The 18526-nt window shown below is 55.3% G+C and overlaps 1 protein-coding gene across 1 annotated transcript in view; it reads left to right on the forward strand.

Moving 5' to 3' along the window:
* The first annotated feature begins 5956 nt into the window (after positions 1–5956).
* FGF18 (fibroblast growth factor 18) overlaps positions 5957–18526 on the forward strand; it is a 31654-nt gene continuing 19084 nt past the window's right edge. Inside the window, exons 1-2 of the mRNA XM_081135833.1 lie at positions 5957–6148; positions 6307–6343. Of these exons, the coding sequence (XP_080991959.1) occupies positions 6117–6148; positions 6307–6343 (69 nt within the window). The 5' untranslated portion in view covers positions 5957–6116. The remainder of the gene's footprint in view (positions 6149–6306; positions 6344–18526) is intronic.

The raw sequence follows: 18526 nt of genomic DNA on the forward strand, positions 1-18526 counted from the left end.
TTAGAGGGTAGGGAAAAGGTTGGTGCTGTATTTTGTCTGATCCCAGTTTCCAGGTGTCAGGTGCCTCTTGTAGTCATTTACCTTAGGTTGTGCTCTTCATTGATTATTCCATTTCCCCCAGGACAGTATTCTTACAACTTCTCTCTACCATTTATTTTAATGGAGTTTCAGTAGGAGAATGTAAACTGTTTCACTGGAAAATACCTGTATATTTAAAGATGTTTTACGTATTTCAAGTTTAAAAGATCATCTACTTGAAATTGATAGGGCAATCCAAAGTAAAACACTAAACCAACCTGCACATTAATTTAAAAGGTTACTGTGTGAAAGCTGAGTCGTGTCTCACGGTGTGTGATATCAGAGTATGGTAAGTAATTGTATCAGTTACTTAACATTTTCAGAAGTGGAAGTACACTTGACACTTGCAGTATAATGTGTTAACGAAAGTGGAGGTCTGGAATTTTTAGCATTTTAGTTGCTTTGTGTAGAAGGTAAACCTTACCTTTTGGTTTAGCTGATGGACGTTTTTAAATAGCAGGAAACCCAAAAGGGCTTCACCATTTTGAGGGAAAGCAATAATAAGACCCTCAGTGGATGCCTGAAACCATGGATAGAACCAAAGTATATACACTATGTTTTTTCCTGTACGTACATGCCCTTGCCGAAGTCTTTATATACGGTAGTCCCCCCTTAACCTGCGGTTTTGCTTTCTGTGGTCAACTGCAGTCTGAAAATATTAAATGGAAAATTAGGTTGTCCTGTTCATGCTCATTAAAAACTAATCCGATCCATCTTTGAAAAAAGTTCCAGGTAGGGAACTTTGTGTTTTTGGAAAGGCAGAAAACGATTTGCTTGTACCTCAGCAGTCACTGATAGTGCTAGTAAGTATGATGGTGATCTGAAAACTGAACTACTAGGCTTGTGACTTAGAAAATACCTTCTTTAAAAACCGAGTTTCCTTTGCACAGTGCAGTGCAAACTTAACATGACACTGGCCATACTTAGGTCAATATGTGTTTAATTGCTCAAAGCAAATATTAAGGTACCTATTATGGAAAACCCTAAACATTTTGTTTTTAATCAGCATTTTTGAAGTTTTCTGAGACCAATAAGGAAAAAGCCAATTTCCTTTGTTCCTCGTATTAATCTTGATTAATAGTGGAGGAAGCTATAAGAGAAGATGGGTTATTTTCAGATTTGGGAGTTTTATAGTACATTCACCAGGAATACTATTTGGTTTAGGTGGGTCTGCAGTTTGCCTTTTTTTAGTACTCGCTGATTGAATCAACTACATTTCTCTTAAGAATGGTATTTAGACACTACAGCCTGGGTGAGAGTGGTGCTCGATATTGTTTAGCTAACTTTATGGGTAATCAGATGAGACCCTTCGGGGGAAAGCAAGGGGAAAAGTGTAAGCACTTGGGCACGGGTGTACTCGGCTGGCTGCGGGAAGCTTCATTTGATGTCAATCATGTCAGGTTAGTTCACGGGTGAGAACTCTACAGAGCTGTTGCCTTCAGCCTCAACCAGAGAACAAAATAGGTTAATAAGGCCATTTGGGGAGAGTAGATGGGGCATCTGTTGAAACTGGATCATGCAAATGAAGACTAGTGATGGAATGAGGTTTATAGTGGTGTCACAGCTTGCAGAAGCTATACACATTCTCCAGGGTGTGGGGTTTTAGTTCAAGAAAAGTCTGAGGGTCACAAGTACATACTGAGCCTACTAGTCAAAGAAAGTGTTCTGGGCTGTGGAGATAACAGGGTTAAAGTTATTTCAGAAAATTAAGGCTACCCTCCAGCCAGTTCTCACCAAAGAGCCAGTTACTCCCTGACTCATAAACTTGGCAGTAGAGGTCCTGTTTTAATGCTGTGAAAGTTTCAAGAGCTGGTTTTGAGAAAATTTTAGAGCCTCATCTGCTAAGAGTGTACTTTTCTTATTAAACTGCTTGATCCTGTTAAGACTTGAAGGCTGTGTTTGTCTTATGTTCTTAGGCTGGTGTGGCTAAGTGGTTGAGTGTTGACCCATGAACCTGGAGGCTGCGGTTCGATTACCGGTCAGGGCATGTGCCTGGGTTGTGGGCTCGATCCCGGGTGGGTGGCATGCAGGGGACAGCCGATCGATGATTCTCATCATTGACGTTTCGATCTCCCTCGCTCTGAAATCAATAAAAATATATTAAAATAAAAAAGTTTGTATTCTGCAGATGACGTGACACTTAGACAAGAGTGGAGAGAGGTGGAAAATGAGTCTGATTGAGGTGCTGTTTCCTTTCACTTGAAAACAAGATAGGAAGAACCTAACCATTTGGGCATATACTGTATTCCAAGTGCTTAGGATTAGTCAGTAAGCAAAACACGTAACTGCCCCGCGGTGCTGACATTCACTGGGGCAGCGGTCAACATACCTTCCCAATTCCCCTTGAGGCCCAGGGCTTCACAGATGGGAATCTCCTCAGAAACAGTTCACTAGCCTGGAGCTGGGGGTGAAGTGCAGGCCTGACAGGCTCCAGCACGAACTAGCGCGGCCACCTAGTCCCAACTGTTGACCTCCCACTCACCTTGCTGCACTGTCCAGTTCACCTGCAGTTTTTTAAAAACTGGGTTTTGACCTTCAGTTTCAAAGCCTTAGATAGGTAAATTGCCAAACAAATTGGTATAGCCACACTGTTCAGTTCTGCTTGGCAATAAAAAGCAGCAGCTATGGACAAAAGCAACAGACGATGAAGCTCAGAAACATGCTGAGCAAAAGGAGCTGGACACAGGAGCACATACTGTATGGTTCCATATATGTGAATTTAGAGTCTAGAGCCAATAGATTAATGGTAATGTGACCAGCAATGGGTGTGGGGAGGTTGCTCGAGAAAGGTGTTTGCATAGCTACACATTTGTCAAACTCCAAGAACACTTAAAACCTGCATTTAAAAACTAAGTAGTACCTTTTAGAAAAAAGGCCTTTGCCAGCTACCTGTTGGTCTGTGAGGGTCTACCAAGGATGATGAAGCATTGCCTGTTCTCACCCTCATCTGCCACTTGTCCCCCTGGCCAACCTGCCTGCCACCCAGCCTTTTTCTACTTGCAGGCACGTGACATCTTTTGCGTGGAATATTCCTTTGCATGGTCAGCTCTCTGCTTATTGGCCATCTTTCCTGGAAGAAGTGAAGTGTATTTTAGAGCCATCTTCACCCAGGGCCTGCCACACAGGATCTCAATAAACAGTGATTGAATTGATGAGAAATGACAAAGAGTGGCGCATGTTAGGTGCTATACGGACATGTCAAATTCAGACGGAAACAACATTTAAGATTCATGTGTATGTTAAATAGTTATGTGAAAACTAGGTTTGGGGGTGTGAATGATGGGAAAAAGTATAAAATGACTGGATTTGGAGTCAAAAGACAATTCTGGTTAAACACCAACTAAATCGAGAATGACCTCACCTCCCTACTTCATGAAATGAAGACAATAATGTGAAAATAACCTGAAAACTATAATAAGCATTATTAATAATAGCTAAAAACCTTTGGAACCTTCACTGTGTGCCTAACCCCGCTCTCAGTAAACTCTCAAGTGGGTTGTTACTGTTCTTGGCCATGGTTTGTAGATGGGAAGCACAGCCTCAGACTTGCTGGAGTGTTGGAGGCAACACTCAAACCTAGGACCTCTGCCGAGCTTACACCCTTATTCAGAACTGTTCTCTCGACTGGACTTCTTGGTCAGTCACAGTTGAGTGATAGTCTTATTTGTGAGATGGACAAATGCGCTTTATCGGAGCAATGAAAAAAATTGCAAGCATTTTAGATAGAACATAGTTATATACCTACTCCATCCAAAAGTAATGGAGAACAGGAGAGAAAACGAAGTAAGATTCTCAGCAAGGAGATACTTCAAATGCCCCACTTGGCCAAAACCACCTCCTGACTGGTCTGTCAGAGTTCTTCATATAAAAGCAAGACCAGGGATGGTGGTGATGACTCAGGACCCAGCAGGGCATTTCTGTCCCTCTGTGTGGCACCTGGTCATTGCACCTATCTTGGGATACGTTCATTTTCTCCAGGACTTTGGACTTACCAGTAACTGCAAGTCCAGTCCCAGCATTGAGGATGTCTGAGTAAATTCAGCCCAGCACTTCACACAAGAACTTTCCCCATCGCTTGGCAGCTGGTTTTGAAAAGGTTTTCTGCACTTGTGTCCAATGTGTAAGATAGGCTCAGCTTCTAAAGGGAATTTGAAACAGCTTGCAGAGAGGCCTGGGACTGCGGACAATTGTTGCTATTTCGTATTCCATGCCTAGGAAATAGCAGTGTTCAGTAGCACCTACCTCAGTTTACACTCCATATGGGAGCATCAACCCCAGCCAATGACACAAGGAGGTTTGTAAACCCGGTAGTCTGGATTCCTGGGTTGTGCTTTTTGAGCTTGTTCTCCAGTTTCTTTTCTACTATGACCTTTCCCTGTTAGTGTCAAAGGCAGAGCCTGGCTTGTCACAGGCAGTTGCATGTAACAAGAACGCACATCATTTTGAGGTTGGAAGGTAAGAGTGATGCCTCTGAAGGGGCAGAGGCGGTGAGAAGAGATGTCCTCGGAGGGGTCCTGGAGGAGTCCTCGGAGGAGTCAGGCTGTTGAGCCTGCAAAGGGAAGCAAGTCTCAGCCAGGCGCCCGGAAGAGGGCCTAGTGTGGTCGCTGACCAGAGTCCTGCTGGCTCCCCCCGTCGGTAGCCCGCTCGGGCTGGGGTTGCAGTGAAGCCTCAGGGCCGCTAGGTGGCAGCCGTGCGTTTCCAAAGCTGGCTCGCCTACCTGAGCCCAGCTGAGAGCCCCAGTCCCCAGCCCCGAGCCCCGCAGGGGGAGTAGGAGACACCCTGGAGACCCCTCCCCCTCAACCTCGCAAGGTTGTCTGCACTTGTATCCAATGCAGAGAAGGAGAGCTTGAGAGGGGATCACTTAGTGGGGCCAGCTGTACGAGAGGGCAGCTGGGACACTCCACGATCCTGCGTGGATTCACAGGAGGATAAAAGCGACCCCCTTTAAGTGGAGCCGCCCGGGGGGCTGGGCCTGACCCGCCCCCTCCTCGCTCCCCCACTCAAGCACTGGTGGGTGTGCGTGTGAGGAGCGAATGTGGGCGAGGGAGGACGTTCCGAAGCTAACTGCGTTCTTGGGGACCACCGCCTGTCCAATTCGGGCAGCGTTTGCGCCGCGGCGCGGGTCATTGCTCCCTGGCGCAGAGCTCCGACGGCTTCCAAAGCTCACCAGCTCCAGCCTCGGGGGCTCTGCCCCTTCGGAGCTGCCGGTCCCGTCGCCGAGAGTCTGAGCGCCTCCCTCCAACCGGAGCCGCCAGGAGAAGGAGGAGGCAGTGGAGAGGCCGCGGCAGGCAGGCAAGCAGGCAGGGCCGCCTTTGATGTGGGCGCGGCGCACCCAAGCGAGCTGAGCGCCCGTCCGGCCGCGCCCCGAGGGGGGAGCCCCCGGGCCCCGCATCCTCATTGTGCCGGCTCGGGCCCGGGCCCGCCCCCGGCCCCCCGCCCCCTCGCCGCCCGCGCGTAGAAAACGCCCCGGCCGCCGCCAGTGGTGGGAGGCGGCGATGCGCACGGCCGGAGAGACGCGGAGGAGGAGACATGAGCCGGCGGGCGCCCAGACGGAGCGGCCGTGACGCGTTCGTGCTACAGCCGCGCGCTCCAGCCCCGGAGCGCTGACCCCTGGCCCCGCGCAGCCTCCGGACCCCGGCCAGAGAGCGCGCCCCAGGTTCCAGCCCCGCCACGCATGCTGCCCCCGGCGTGAGCTGGGCAGCGAGCATCCCGCGGACGCCCGGACGCCCGGACGGCCGGCAGTGACCAAGCTTCCCCGCACCGGCTGGGAGCCTCCTGCACAGCGGCGGCCGCCCCGCAGCCCCCGCGCCAGCCCGGAGGGCGCAGCGCTCGGGAGGAGCCGCGCGGGGCGCTGATGCCGCAGGGCGCGCCGCGGAGCGCCCCGGAGCAGCAGAGTCTGCAGCAGCAGCAACCGGCGAGGAGGGAGCAGCAGCAGCGGCGGCGGCGGCGGCGGCGGCGGCGGAGGCGCCCGGTCCCGGCCGCGCGGAGCGGACATGTGCAGGCTGGGCTAGGAGCCGCCGCCTCCTCCCCGCCCAGCGATGTATTCAGCGCCCTCCGCCTGCACTTGCCTGTAAGCACTCTCGCGTGGGGCTGCCCACCCTCTCTGACCGTCTGTCCGCGTGCCCGTGCCTCTGTCTGCCCGCCCGTCTGACTTTCCGCTTGGTATCCGTCCGTCCGCGCGCCCCCCTTTTGACGTCCCCCTGACCACCTCTCCGTTTCTCTCCGCAGGTGTTTACACTTCCTGCTGCTGTGCTTCCAGGTTCAGGTACGTGGGCTCCCGACTCTGACCTTCCCCCGCCCCGTCTCCGGGTACGCGCCGCGCCCCCTCCCTGCGCCCCACCCCTCCTGGGCGCCGGGCCCAGTGCACCTGTTCCCAGGGCGCGGAAGGGCGGCTCCGCGAGCGCCCAGCGCCGGCGGGGGGCCGGCCAAGGGCAAGGGTCTCGGCTCCGGGGCTCGTGCTGGCGCGCGGCCCCTGCCGGCCTCTCCTGGGAGGAGATCCCGGAGCCCGCGGGCTCGGCCGCCGCGGGGTGCGGGCTGCAGGCCCCCCGCCCGCAGCCGGCGAGCAGTTGGGACCGAGGGGTTCTCTCCGCCAGCCGTCCCTGAACATCCCCGAGCGCTCTCCGAACAAAAAGGCTCCTTTCAGCCGAGTGCCTTTCGAGTTCAGGGAGAACTAGCTTCAGTTGTAAATTACTCTGTGGTTTCAAAGGCGTTTGCTGCGTTGTGAGAGACAGACAGACAGACAGACAGAGAGACTCGGTCCTGGGGGGAGACTGGGCCGGGAGGAAGCAGAGCCGGGCGCCCGGCGGAGGCCCGTCTCCCGCGAGGCCGCTCCGGCCGCCGCGCGCCGCACGCCCGCGCCCAAGGTGGTGCAGCCTCGGCTGGGTCCCCGCCTCGCTCGCTCGCTCGCTCGCTCTCCGTGAATCAGAAGAGGGCTTGGCGCTCCGCCTGGAAAGCACTTGCTAAAATCTGATCTGTTACTTCAGCAGCTTTCAGACTCGGGAAGGTCTTGGCACGCAGACAGTTGGAACACTCCGGCTTCCAAAGCCGTGGAAATGAAGGGGGGGGGGTGGAGAGAAGAGGGAAAGAGGGAGCCGACTTCAGCCCCGATTAGAACCAGACCAGGGCTGCCTCAGTGTAGTGGTGGGTGGTGGTGGGTGGGTGCAGAGGGAAAGGGAATAGGAAGTGCCAGCTGCCCTAGCCCCCACCCATCTAGAGCTGCAAGGGAGGGGCCCTAGCAGGAGCTGGACTGGGGCCAAAAGAGATTGTCTGCCCTGTTCCCCTCTGGGCTGAAGGCAGGTGTCCTCACAAGGTTAGAGGGGATGTTTAGGCTTTAGACTTCTGGGTTCCAGAGGTGCCTGAGAGGGCCTTGATCTGGGGGGGACTGGTGGTTCTCCCAGTTTTCCAGCACGAGGAGGGCTGTGTGTGTTGAGTGCTGTTGACACTCAGCAGCCTCTTGCACAGTGTTTGATGGTGGTGGTGGTGGTGGTGGTGGGTCTGCTTATCTCCCCTCCCATTTCTGGGAGGGGATTGTTACCATCAGGATGGGCTTTGAGCTGGGGACAGCTTGCTGGGGCTGGGGGCTGGAGGGAAGGAAGGATACATGGATAGATGGATGGATGGATGGACAGACTGATGGGTTCTTTCCTCCTGTTGGCCAGGCTGGGGTCCCCAGTGACTCCTTGAATCAATACAACTGGAGTCAGTAACTTAAGACTGGCTGTTTGCCAAAGCAGATGTGACCCTGTGTGGTGGCGGGGGTGGGGGGAATGGCTGGTGTCAGAGAGAGAGGCCAGTGCCAGGCATGGCCTGCCTGGTTTGCAGCTGAGTCCCTAAACAGAGGGCAGGCCATGGGGTCACTCCAGAGGATCGGCTTGTCTGACCTGGGCAAGAGCTCTTTTCCTGAGTGCTGGGCATGCAGATAGAGAGATGGCTGCGGACTTTGTTGCCCAAGCTCCTTCATGCTTGCTGCCTCTTGGTCCTTGAAGTGGGGCCCAGGAGGGGTTGCTGTGTGGTCTTTGTGTTCTCCGGGGGAGTGTGAGGGAGGGAACCTGGCCTCTGCATCCCACCTCCACCTCCTTGGCCAGAGCTAGAGCCAGCCTCTCGGGAAAGAGCTGGGTGGTCTGTCTGGGTTACGTCCATCTGGGTTAGGACTTCAAGCAGGTGAGGGAGGGAGCTCCCTCTCCTACCTCCCCCTTCCTTTGCAGCCTTTCCCCATTCAAACTGCCATAGGACTGAGGTTTTTAACCCATGCACCCTTAGAGTATCTAAGGATGGGGGAGGAGAGTCCCTGGATCATTGCACCCAAATGGTGTCCAAATGTACTTGTGTGGGGGAGAGGGTTCCCAGCTCCCCACAGATTTTCAGAAGCACCCAGGATTCCTAAAAGATAAAGAAACACTACCACAGGCAAGGTTGGTAGGCTCATGTCCCCATTTATGCTCTAGGGACAAAGGTGGAGTGGCCATGAGAGGTAGAGATGAGGGGTGGGACCCATGTGTTAGCTGCAGGAGTCTGAAGTCTGCTCCCTACAGAGGTGATGTTGGGCAGACAGTAAAGAGCAGCTACTTCCCGGCAGGGTGAGCTTCGAGGGTGGTAGTGAGAGATCCCCTGGTGAGCAGGGCTGGGAGGCCTCCCCCACCCTGGAAAGGCTCAGGGCTGTGCAATCCAGAGGACTGAGCCTGAGCCCCAGCTTCCCCTGTCCCTGTCTATAGACCCCTGTGAGTCTCAGCTTCATCATTTGTGAAGTGCGTGGCCCTCACGCTAAAGTGGTACCTGACAGGTCTGCAAGTTTCACAGAGCCTCATCCTCCCAGGAGGGCACGTTGTTGCCCTGGGGACTGAGTACCCTATGCCCTTCCCTCCCCCACCTCCAGGTTTTGGGGGACTGGTCCATTCTGAGCCTGGGAGCTCCTCCCCTCTTCCCATCCGTCAGTCCCCAGGTCCAGGATGGGCCCCCACCCCAGCCCCCAGCCACATTTCCCTGAGCACAGTCAATGCCAGACTCTGCCCTCCCCACCCCCATGTGGCGAGCCCCGCCTCACCGCCAGCCACCCCGGGGAGCGGGAAGCTGGGAATTTAATAAAATCCCTTCTCCGCACGACCTGGGACACCGCGGATAGCTCAAATCGGAAGAATTTTAAAAATTTCCAAGGGGAGCAAGCGGCGTGACCAGTAAATTGCTTTTCTGCACTTGGCTGAGCGCTGACAATGACACCGGGCTGGGCCTTTCACGCAGCTCGGCCGGCACCTGCCCAACATTGTTCCAGCCGCCAGGCTCAGCTAGGTCCCTGCTCCCGAGACAGGCCAGGCTGAGGCGGGCAGGAAGGGGGGCCTCTGCTGTCCCAGGGTCCCTCCCGCAGCGCTGCTTCCTCTCCCACTGCCCCTGTGTTCAAGTTCGGAAGTTCCCCTCCACGCCCCTCGCCCTACCACTCTCCCACCCTCGCCTGGCCTCCCCAGTGAGGTTCAGACCCTTCTCCAAGCTGCTAGTTGGGGACATGGGGACGTCCTCTGTGACATGAAGAGGATGGGAAGCTGCCCTGTTGGATAGCACTTTTAATTTATTTTATTTTTAATTTAGTGTTGACGGTATTACAGATGTCCCCCATTTCCCCCTCCTTTGCTCCCCTCCACCCAGCCCCCACCCCATCCCAGACCCTCCCCACACCATTGTCTGTGTCCATGGGCTATGCCTATATGCATGTATGTCCCTTAAAGCAGCGACATCATCTGTTCATCCATCCAGTCAGATATTCATTCAACAAATACCTGCTGGGAGCCTGCTTCCTGCTGACCCTGCAAACAGGACTGGTCCGTTGCTGGCCTCCAGGGCTCCGGGTCTACAGGGGCAGAGTGCTGGATAAACAGGAGCTCCTTTGACCTGCGCCCCCCCCTTTTCCCCTCGCTTCCACGCTGTGAAGTGTAAAGGGGCAGGCCTGGCCCCTGTCCAGCTCCAGTGGGAGAAGCCACCTGCCTCAGGTCAGAGCGCTGCTTGTGAGGATTTCAGAGCGGCTCTTGCATCCAAAGATGTTTCATTCTTCCTCCTGAACTAAGAGGGGGTAACATTCCTACTTAACAGGTGGAGAAACTGAGGCATAGAGCAGGGAAGGGATTTGTTCAACCCATGGTGACTCAAGACTTCAGATTCAAGACCTTGTATTTTTTCCCACCACACCAGTCAGATGTTTTCAGAAAGAATAAGGGAATTTTCAGAAAGAACACTGGTAGGGAAACCGATTCCCACAAGGTGTGCTAGGGTCCCCAGTGAGAGCTCTGGGTGAACCCCTCTGGTGGGGCATGGTCAGAGCCCAGGGAGGTATCTGCGGTGGAGGGCACCTGCCTCGGAGTCTGAAGGCTCAGAACTTCCTGGAATGTTCTGGTAGAAAGGGTCTCAGAACCAGTGGTGGGTATTTTGGGGGGGAGGTGGGGCCTGGGGGATTCAGCACTCCCCTCCCAGCTTCTTTCCCAGCATGGAGGGGAGGGGGCACCCTGCCAGCATTCCTGCAGCTGGGGAGTGTCACCTGCCCAGAGATAAGGAGGTGGATTTTTAAAATTTCTTGTGGTTGGCACGGCCAGTGTCCGCAGGCTTGGGGCTGCGTGTCAGGGCCACAGCTCTGCCTCCACCCTGCCTGGGGCATGTCTGGCCCCCAAAGGGAGATGGAGGGGGCAGGGAGGAGACTTCCTGTCCTTAGCAGGACCTTTTGGTCCTGACCTTGTCCTCTAGCAGAATGTGGTGGGTATGGGAATCAGAGTGCTGGCACTCAGGCTAACAGTGACACGGGTAGCCGCCACCAGGTATTGTGTCCTTACTATGTGACAGGCAGGCGCTTTCTCACACCTCCTGGGATATACGTCACAACCAGCTGGAGCTGGGGATTCTACAGATGAAGACTGAGGCTCAGAGGTTTGAAATGAGCTGCCTTTGGTCACACAGCAGGAGGAGGCAGAGCTGGCTTCAACTCTGAGTGGTGCGGCTCTAGGACCCCGGCTTCTTAAATAGCAGTATCTGGGTTCTGCCAGTCTGGCTCAAATTGTTGCTCTGCCTTGTCTTTGCTGTGTATCCTTGACAAGTTACTTAACCTCTCTGGGTCTCAGCTTCTGCACATGTAAGATGGGGAGAAAACAACCAACAAAACAGTCCTTCCTTCCTGAGGGTGTAGAGCAGGGGCAGCTGGAGCCCAGCGCTCTGACCTCTCGTCCACATTTCCCTCGCCACCAGCCCCCTGTCAGTGTAGTGAGCTTCCCTTGCCCAGGGCACTGCCACCTCCTGGTAACAGGGAGAAGGGAGGTATTGGTTGTTTCCTTTCTGAGGGCAGGGGCTGGCTGATGAACCTCTGTGTGCTCTGTATTTTTTGCTGGGTGGGGTCTGTACCCCACTGGCAAGGACCAGGGGCAAGGGCAGTGCCAGGGCCCTGCCAGCGTGGCCCAGGCTGGGGGAGAGCCCTCAGGCCTCAGAAAGGGTGAGGCCCACTGTCCACACTTTGGGCCTGAGTATGGGCATTTGTTCTGGATGGAACATCAGTCAGTGAGCGGGCCCCTCTGGCTTTAGTCAGGCTAGGAGGGGCTGGGAGGTGTTTGGGTATCATTTTTTGGGGACATGGAAATAGCATAAGGTCTCAGGCCCATTTAAAATGCTGCTTTGCCATGGATGAGCCAAGGATAAGCCTCCTGTGGGCCACAGAGCAGAAAAATTCTCAGGGTCCCAGGGATTCTAGCTTATTGGATGACCTCCCTCTCTGTGCCTCAGTTTACCCACCTGGGTATTAGCGAGGTGAGCTAGGTGACTTCTGCGGTGCTTGCATGCACGGGCTTTGGCATAAGAGAGACCTAGGTTTGAATCGTGTCTGTGTTGCTGAGCAGCTCTGCAGCAAAGATCTTAACCTTCAGCCCTCTGCACCTTGGTTTCCCCATCTGTAAAATGGGGTCATGAGAGGTACCTATTTTTAAGGGTTACTGTGGGGGCTGAATGCGATAACGCACAGGAGTAGCTAGCTCCGTGGCTGACACTCAGTAATTGAGCAATCGTGATGGCTCGGTCGATTGAAAGTTAGGTATGTAATATGCTGAATGCAGGTGCTGGAGAGAGCTGGGAAGGACATGCTCCTTGTATCGGCGACATCAGGGCTCTAGTCTGAGGCTTCGGGTTTGGTCCTCACTGCACCACTTGCAGGCTGTGTGGCAAGATGCTTGACCTCTCCGAGCTTCTGCCTCCTCGCGTGGGAAATGGGTGGAGGACTGCCACTGTGGCCCATCGGGAGGAGTCACTGAAGCCCTGTCTTGCACCAGCTGAGCAGTAGGCACTCAGTTGTGATACTTCTCCGCATGAGCCCCCAGCAGACATCGGCGGGGTGCCCGCTGCACAGCTGGCCCTGGCCTGGGTTTCATGGGGATAAAGAAGACATCCAAGGCTTCAGCTTTGTCCTCAAAGTGTTCCTGGGAGGGGATGGCTGACACCGTGGGCAGCTTTATTCACCACCCTTCCCCAGCCCTTCCCTCCCATCCCACCTCTCCCTTGGTTCCTATGACCCATTGTGCTCTCTGTTGGGGCTCACAGGGGTGCATAGGAGCTCTTCACACCTGCTTGGCCCTCGATAGCTGGTAGCCGCAGATTGTTTGAGCAGATTGCTTGGGCTCTGTGTGGCTCATCTTTCATGAGGGCATCCAGAGAGAACCTCCCTCTTGGGGTTGCTGTGAGGGTCGGTTGTGGTCACCTGGGGATGGCTTGGCATGGCGCCTGGCTCATTATAAGTGTTAAGTAAATGTGAGCTGCAGCTACTCATGGGACTCTAGTGTTTTTGGAGGCTGCTTATCCGCCAGCTCCTGGTTCCTGGAAGTCAGGGGAGGCCTGCCACAGCATCCCGCAGGCCCTAGGCACCTGGCACGCAGGAGAAATGTCAGTGCTGAGGAAGGGGAGCAGCTTCTCTGGGGGCTGGGCACCTGGATTGAGCACCTCCTACCCCCCAGGGTGCCAGGTGTGTGGCATAGGGGATTCAGGACCTGTCCCTGCCCCTGCCCCTGCCCCTGGGGACTTGAGAGTAATTGGAGGGATCTGTGCAGGGGGACAAGGGGTGTTGTGTACTCTGATGAAGGACCCTGAAACCAGATGCTGGGGCCAGAGGATCGGGCTAGGGATGGTGCCCATCTGAATCTTGAAATAGAAGCAAGCCGGGTGGAGTGAGCGTGTGTGCATATGTGTGTGCGTAACAGCCATCGCAGGCACACGGAACATCTGTACACAGAGCAGGGAATGTCCTAATGTGCTCAGGGCACTCTGAGCTGGTTAGGGCATCTGGAGCATCAAGTTCAGGGGTGGGGATGATATAAAAAGCCGTGGTGGGCATTGAATGCCAAAATAAAGGGCTTGTTTATTACCTTGTAGTTGTGCATGTCTACTGTCCTCAACCAAGAGCTTTAAGGGAGAGGGAGTTGAAATGGGGGTGGGGAGAAGAGAGAAGGGAGCATGGGTTTTAGGTATCTTGTTCCCTCCCCCAGGCTGGTTCCAGAGTTGACCGCCAGTGGCACCCATATTGACGATCTGTACGGAGAAGGCTGATGTATGGGGAGAGGGAGCTCTGGTCAGCCGCCTTGGGTGGCAGCACCCCCCACCCCCATGCTGATGGCTCAGCCCTGCCAATCAATACATTGATAGCCCTGGGAGCTTAATGGACAGGCTGGGGGTGGGGAAAGGCCCTGTGCAGCGTCACTCTGTCCTGGCTGGATTGGGTGTGGGGAGCGTAATAGGAGAGAAGGGAGAAGCCTGGGCTGCGCAGTGGGTGGGGGCGTTGATCTGAGTCAAGCTCAGATTCAGGGGTGAGCCTGGCCACCCTCCTCTTCTCTCCATCTAGGGGGTGTGCCACCTGGGGGTAATTCAGGGGCTCTAGAGCCAGAGATGGGTTCAGATCTTGGCTCTGTCACCTTCTGTATGGCTTGGGCAAGTCCCTTGGCCTGTCTGTCTCTCTTTGTCTCAGGGATGGTAATCATCAGACCTGCCCAGGTCATGCAAGGAGGAAGGAGACGGTGCCTGGAAAATGCTTAGCTCGGGCCTGGCACTGAGCAAGCGCCCACTAAGTGGGAGCCAGCGTCAGTCTCGCTCTCGGCGATGATAATAATAATCCGCAGAGCCCTGGGGCTGGCAACAGCGCCGGGCCTGCGTCCAGGCTGCCTGCTCTCGAGGAAGAGTTTGGGGAGCTGCATTTTGGGGTGGAGAGCAGGGCTGACTCTACCAGGGACCCCTCCTGGAGTATGGGATGCAGGTCTCAGGTTCGAATCTAGAATTTGGAGGAGGCCTTGGCGTGGCTGGCTGCTGCTGCTGCTGCTGGAGAAGGCTGGCAGGGGTGGAATGTGGCCGGAAGTCTGTGGGCTGCCCCTCCTGGGACCAGGGGGACCCTCCCTTTCTGGGCAGGCTGCCTGGAGACAGGGGCACTGCTTGTATGAGGCCTCACGGATGGGGACCTGAGCGGGAGGGGGCAGTCTGACCCCATCCTGCTCTCTTGGGCGGGGGAGTGAGCATGAGGCCTTCAGCCACAGTCCCTGCCCCAGCGATGGCTTGTGGCCAGAACCAGCTGCTGTCCTGAGCAGGGGAAAGGAGAAGGCGATGGGAGCCGGTGAGGGGGAAGTGGTGGAGAGCTCAGTTTCTAGACTCGTCGGAGGGGGAGCTGGACTTGAACCTTGATTCCTTTGCTCAACAGTTCTGACTTTGGACAGTGATGTAACCTCTGCGAGCCTCAGTTACCTCATCTGAAAAATGGGAATAATAGTGATACCAACTTACAGGGGCACTCTGGGGATGACGTAGGGTCATTTACCTAACGTGGTTCTTAGCACAGAGGACTTGCTCAATGAGTAGTGGCTGTTTAGAAAACCAAACAAAAGAAAACCGAAAAGGAAAAAGATTATGGCTGTTGCTATTAGTATAATCTTTTTCAGAGATAAATATTATAAACAGTTCCCATTCTGCCGAGGAGAAAACTGAGGGTTACAGGAATCAGAGAAGTTGGTGATTGGGGGCAGGGACAGGAAGCGCCCGAGGTCAGTGCTGGTTATTGGGTCGTTGAAGCGTGCGGGGTGTGTGTGTGTGTGTAGCGTGTGCACAGAGGTGATGTGTGTTGTGGCAGACCTCGGTGGGAGGTGGGACTGTGGCCCGGGAGGAAACAGGAAGCCCCTGAACATGCCATCAGAGCTGTGAGTGGGTGGGTGAGACTGAGATCTTCGGGGGGCTAGGAGGGCTGTGGTGGCTGTTGCCCTGGTGGGAGGGGAGCCTGGGTTGATGTCTGGAAGCTGGCACTGGACTGGGGGCTCACCCCAACCTCTTTCACCCCATAGTAGGTTCCCACCAAGGAGCCTCAGAGAGAGGCTTGGGAGGTAGGCAGGGGCTAGATGGCAAAGATGGTTCCCACCTGGAGAGTCTGGAGCGGGGAAGCAGCCTTAGAGAGCTGGGCTGATGCGGTTGAGACTGCAGGTGGAGGGGTGGCCCAGCCCCACTCAGCACCATGCGCCTGTGGGCCTGGGGGACAGAGCTGTGGGGAGAGTTGAACCTGTGGGGCTCCTGTTGCCCCTGGGCAGTTCCTAGAGCTGACTGTCCTAAGAGGGCCCTGAAGACAGGCCACCTCGTAGGCAGCGAGGCCAAGGGACCTGCCACCCAGCTAGCAGGAGAGGAAGAAGGAGAATGTTCCTGAGTTGGCTGCTTTGTGTGAGCCCTGCGAGCTCTGTAGCCTCGAGAGCTGCCTCAGAGGTCTGACCTGTGCAATGGGCTCTCACTGGTGCCCACCTCCATGGGTGGTTGAGGGAATTAGACGAGGTACCATGTCTAAAGGCTTCTTAGCAGAGGGCCTCGAACAGAGGGAAGCTTAGCAATTGGTGGCTTTAGAAACACCCCTCGTCTCCCCGTGTTGGGCCCTCTGCTTGTCTGGGTGGTGAGCAGTGGGGGGGATTTTGGCTGCCAGGTTTCCCTTGTCCCAGCCACAGTTGTTGAGCAAACATTTGCGGGGTGCCACCTGGGGACAGAGGCAAAATCCAGGATGAACCAGACCAGCTGGACACTGGGGACAATAAGCCATTACAGTCATGTTCAGAGGCCCTAACCCGGCCTGGGGTGGGGCAGGGCAGGGCAGGGCAGGGCAGGGCAGGAGAGGCTTCCAGAAGAGGCGCCTGAGAACAGGTGTCAGGTGTCCAGCAGGGACAGGGTGCCCTGGGCAGAGGACCTGGCCCAGGCAAAGGCCTGGAGCCCCTAGAAGTCTTCCCCGGGAAGCCCAGGGGCCCCCTGCCTTTTCAGAAGGACAGACTGTTTCCGTGTCAGAGGCTACTGCTGCTGCCTCCCTAGGGACTGATGTGGCCACAGAATGTGGCTTGAATGGTGGAAGCTGGGCAAGATGGATTATCCCTCCCACATCCTGGGGAAGGGCCACCGGATAGCCCCTGCTGACCCTGGGTCACCGTGCCGCCTCCGTCCAGTGCGCCGGGGAGAAGATCATTAATGGGCGGCTGGCTTCTGGGCAGGGCAGCTGCCCTCAGGGGCCTGGGGTGAGGAGATTGGTTTGACCTCTGGTCGATAAGGTCTCCTGTGAGCAGGAGGAGACTTGGAGGACAGGGAGGGAGGCCGGAGGCTGGCCCCTGGGGGAGGGGACAGGGCCAGCGCATCTCTGGAAGTCATTCCAGGGAGCTTGAGGGCCATGGCTGGGAGTCTTCAGGACACATGCCCACCAGGAGTGGGCCTCGGGGGCACTGGGGTTCCTCCCTCGCTGAGCATCAGGGTCCTGGCTGCGAATGATGACAGGGGTGGGGCTGAGAGGGGGAGAAGCGGCTATGAGGGCAGCGGAGTGAGAGGTGTCACACTGGATGGCCTAGCCACGTCACCAGACTGTGTGACTCGGATCAATTGACTTACCTTTTCTGAGCCTCAGTTTCTGCCTCTGTTAAATGGATGTGCTAAGCCTTCCCATGTCACAGGGTTGTCTGGACAATCCAAAGCAGTAACATCTTTCGAATTGTAATCTGTGCCTCAGAATTGCCTTGTCTTGGGGACAGGGACTGTGATCTGCTTGTGTCCCCAAGAGGCTTCGGCTTGCGGCTTCCCTGAGAGCCTGTTCAAGGGCTCCTTGACATTCTCAGTAGGTGCCCACTGAGCACTTGCTCTGCCCCAGGCACTGTGCTAGGGCTTCATATGTTTAATCCCAGCACCCACGAGGCGGGTGCCATTCGCGTCAGCCTTGATTTACAGGTGAGGAAACTGAGGCCCAGTGAGGTTAGTAACTTGCCTAGGGTCCCTTAGCTAGGGAGTGACACGCCGTGGGTTTTGAACCTTGGTCCTGGTGGGGCAGGTGGGGCCCAGCAAGAGGGACTGAAAGCTGGGCTTTGGGACCACGAGGTCTAGGCTGCCATTGCCTGCTTCTGAGACCTCGTCAGTTCAGCTTCGGAGCCTCAGTTTCCTCACCTGTAATGTGGGTTAACGCTTCCACCCTGAGTATGGTAGTGAAAGATTATGTGCTAGGGTGGGGGGATTATGTCCAGGTCAGTTCTGGGACAGAGATCCTGAGTGGCGTGGGGTGTGGAACCCTGGCTGCTCACAGATGAGGGCTGACACAGATGCAGCCCGGGTCCCAAGAGCTCTGCCATGGGCTGGGTGGGCTGAGGTCCTATGTGCCTAAACTGAACAAACCTGTCTGGGCTTCAAGAATTGTTCAGCTTTATGGTTAAGATAAGTTGGGACAGGCATATAATTAGGGTATAGAAAACCTAATATAATGTTAAATGGAATGACAGGACTCCAGATCTTTTTAACCTTCCTCCCTCCCTCCCTCCCCCCCCCCCCTCCCTCCCTCCCTCCTTCTCTCCTTTCTTCCTTCCACAAATTGAGTTTCTACTGTGCTATGTGCTGGCGATATAGCAGCAAACGACAAAGAGAGCTCCAGGTTTCATGGTGCTGCCAGTCTAGTCAGGGGGGGAAAGGGGGGCAGACGAAAACCAGACAAATAGATGTTACGTCAGGTTGATAAATGTTAGAAAGAAAAACAAAGCATGGTTGAGAGATGGATAGTGACAGAGGTGGGGCCTGCCTCAGAAAAGCAGTCTGGATGTGACATTTGAGCAGAGACCCAAATGAAGTAAAGGAGTCAGAATGTAAAAATCTAGGAAAGAGCATGGAAGCAGCGGGAGGAGCAGGTGCAAAGGCCCCGAGGCAGGTGTGCATTCTGTGTTTGAAACGCTCAGAGGCGTGATAAGGCAGCCAGTGTAACTGGTGGGGAGGGAGTGATAGGAGATGAAGGGGGAAAGCTGTCCGGGTGGGGACTTTATCTCAGTGGGATGGGAAGCCCTGGAGAGTGTGGGGGAGGCTCTAAGGAGGTGATCGGGTTTGCTGGAGGACAGCCGACCACCGGGCAAGGGTGGAAGCAGGAGCCTGGGGAGGAGGTGGGCCAGGCTGTGCAGGTGAGAGGCTGTGCTCACGAAGGGAAACTGCA

This window comes from Miniopterus schreibersii, assembly GCF_964146895.1.
Source record: "Miniopterus schreibersii genome assembly, chromosome: 4".
Taxonomy (NCBI): domain Eukaryota; kingdom Metazoa; phylum Chordata; class Mammalia; order Chiroptera; family Miniopteridae; genus Miniopterus; species Miniopterus schreibersii.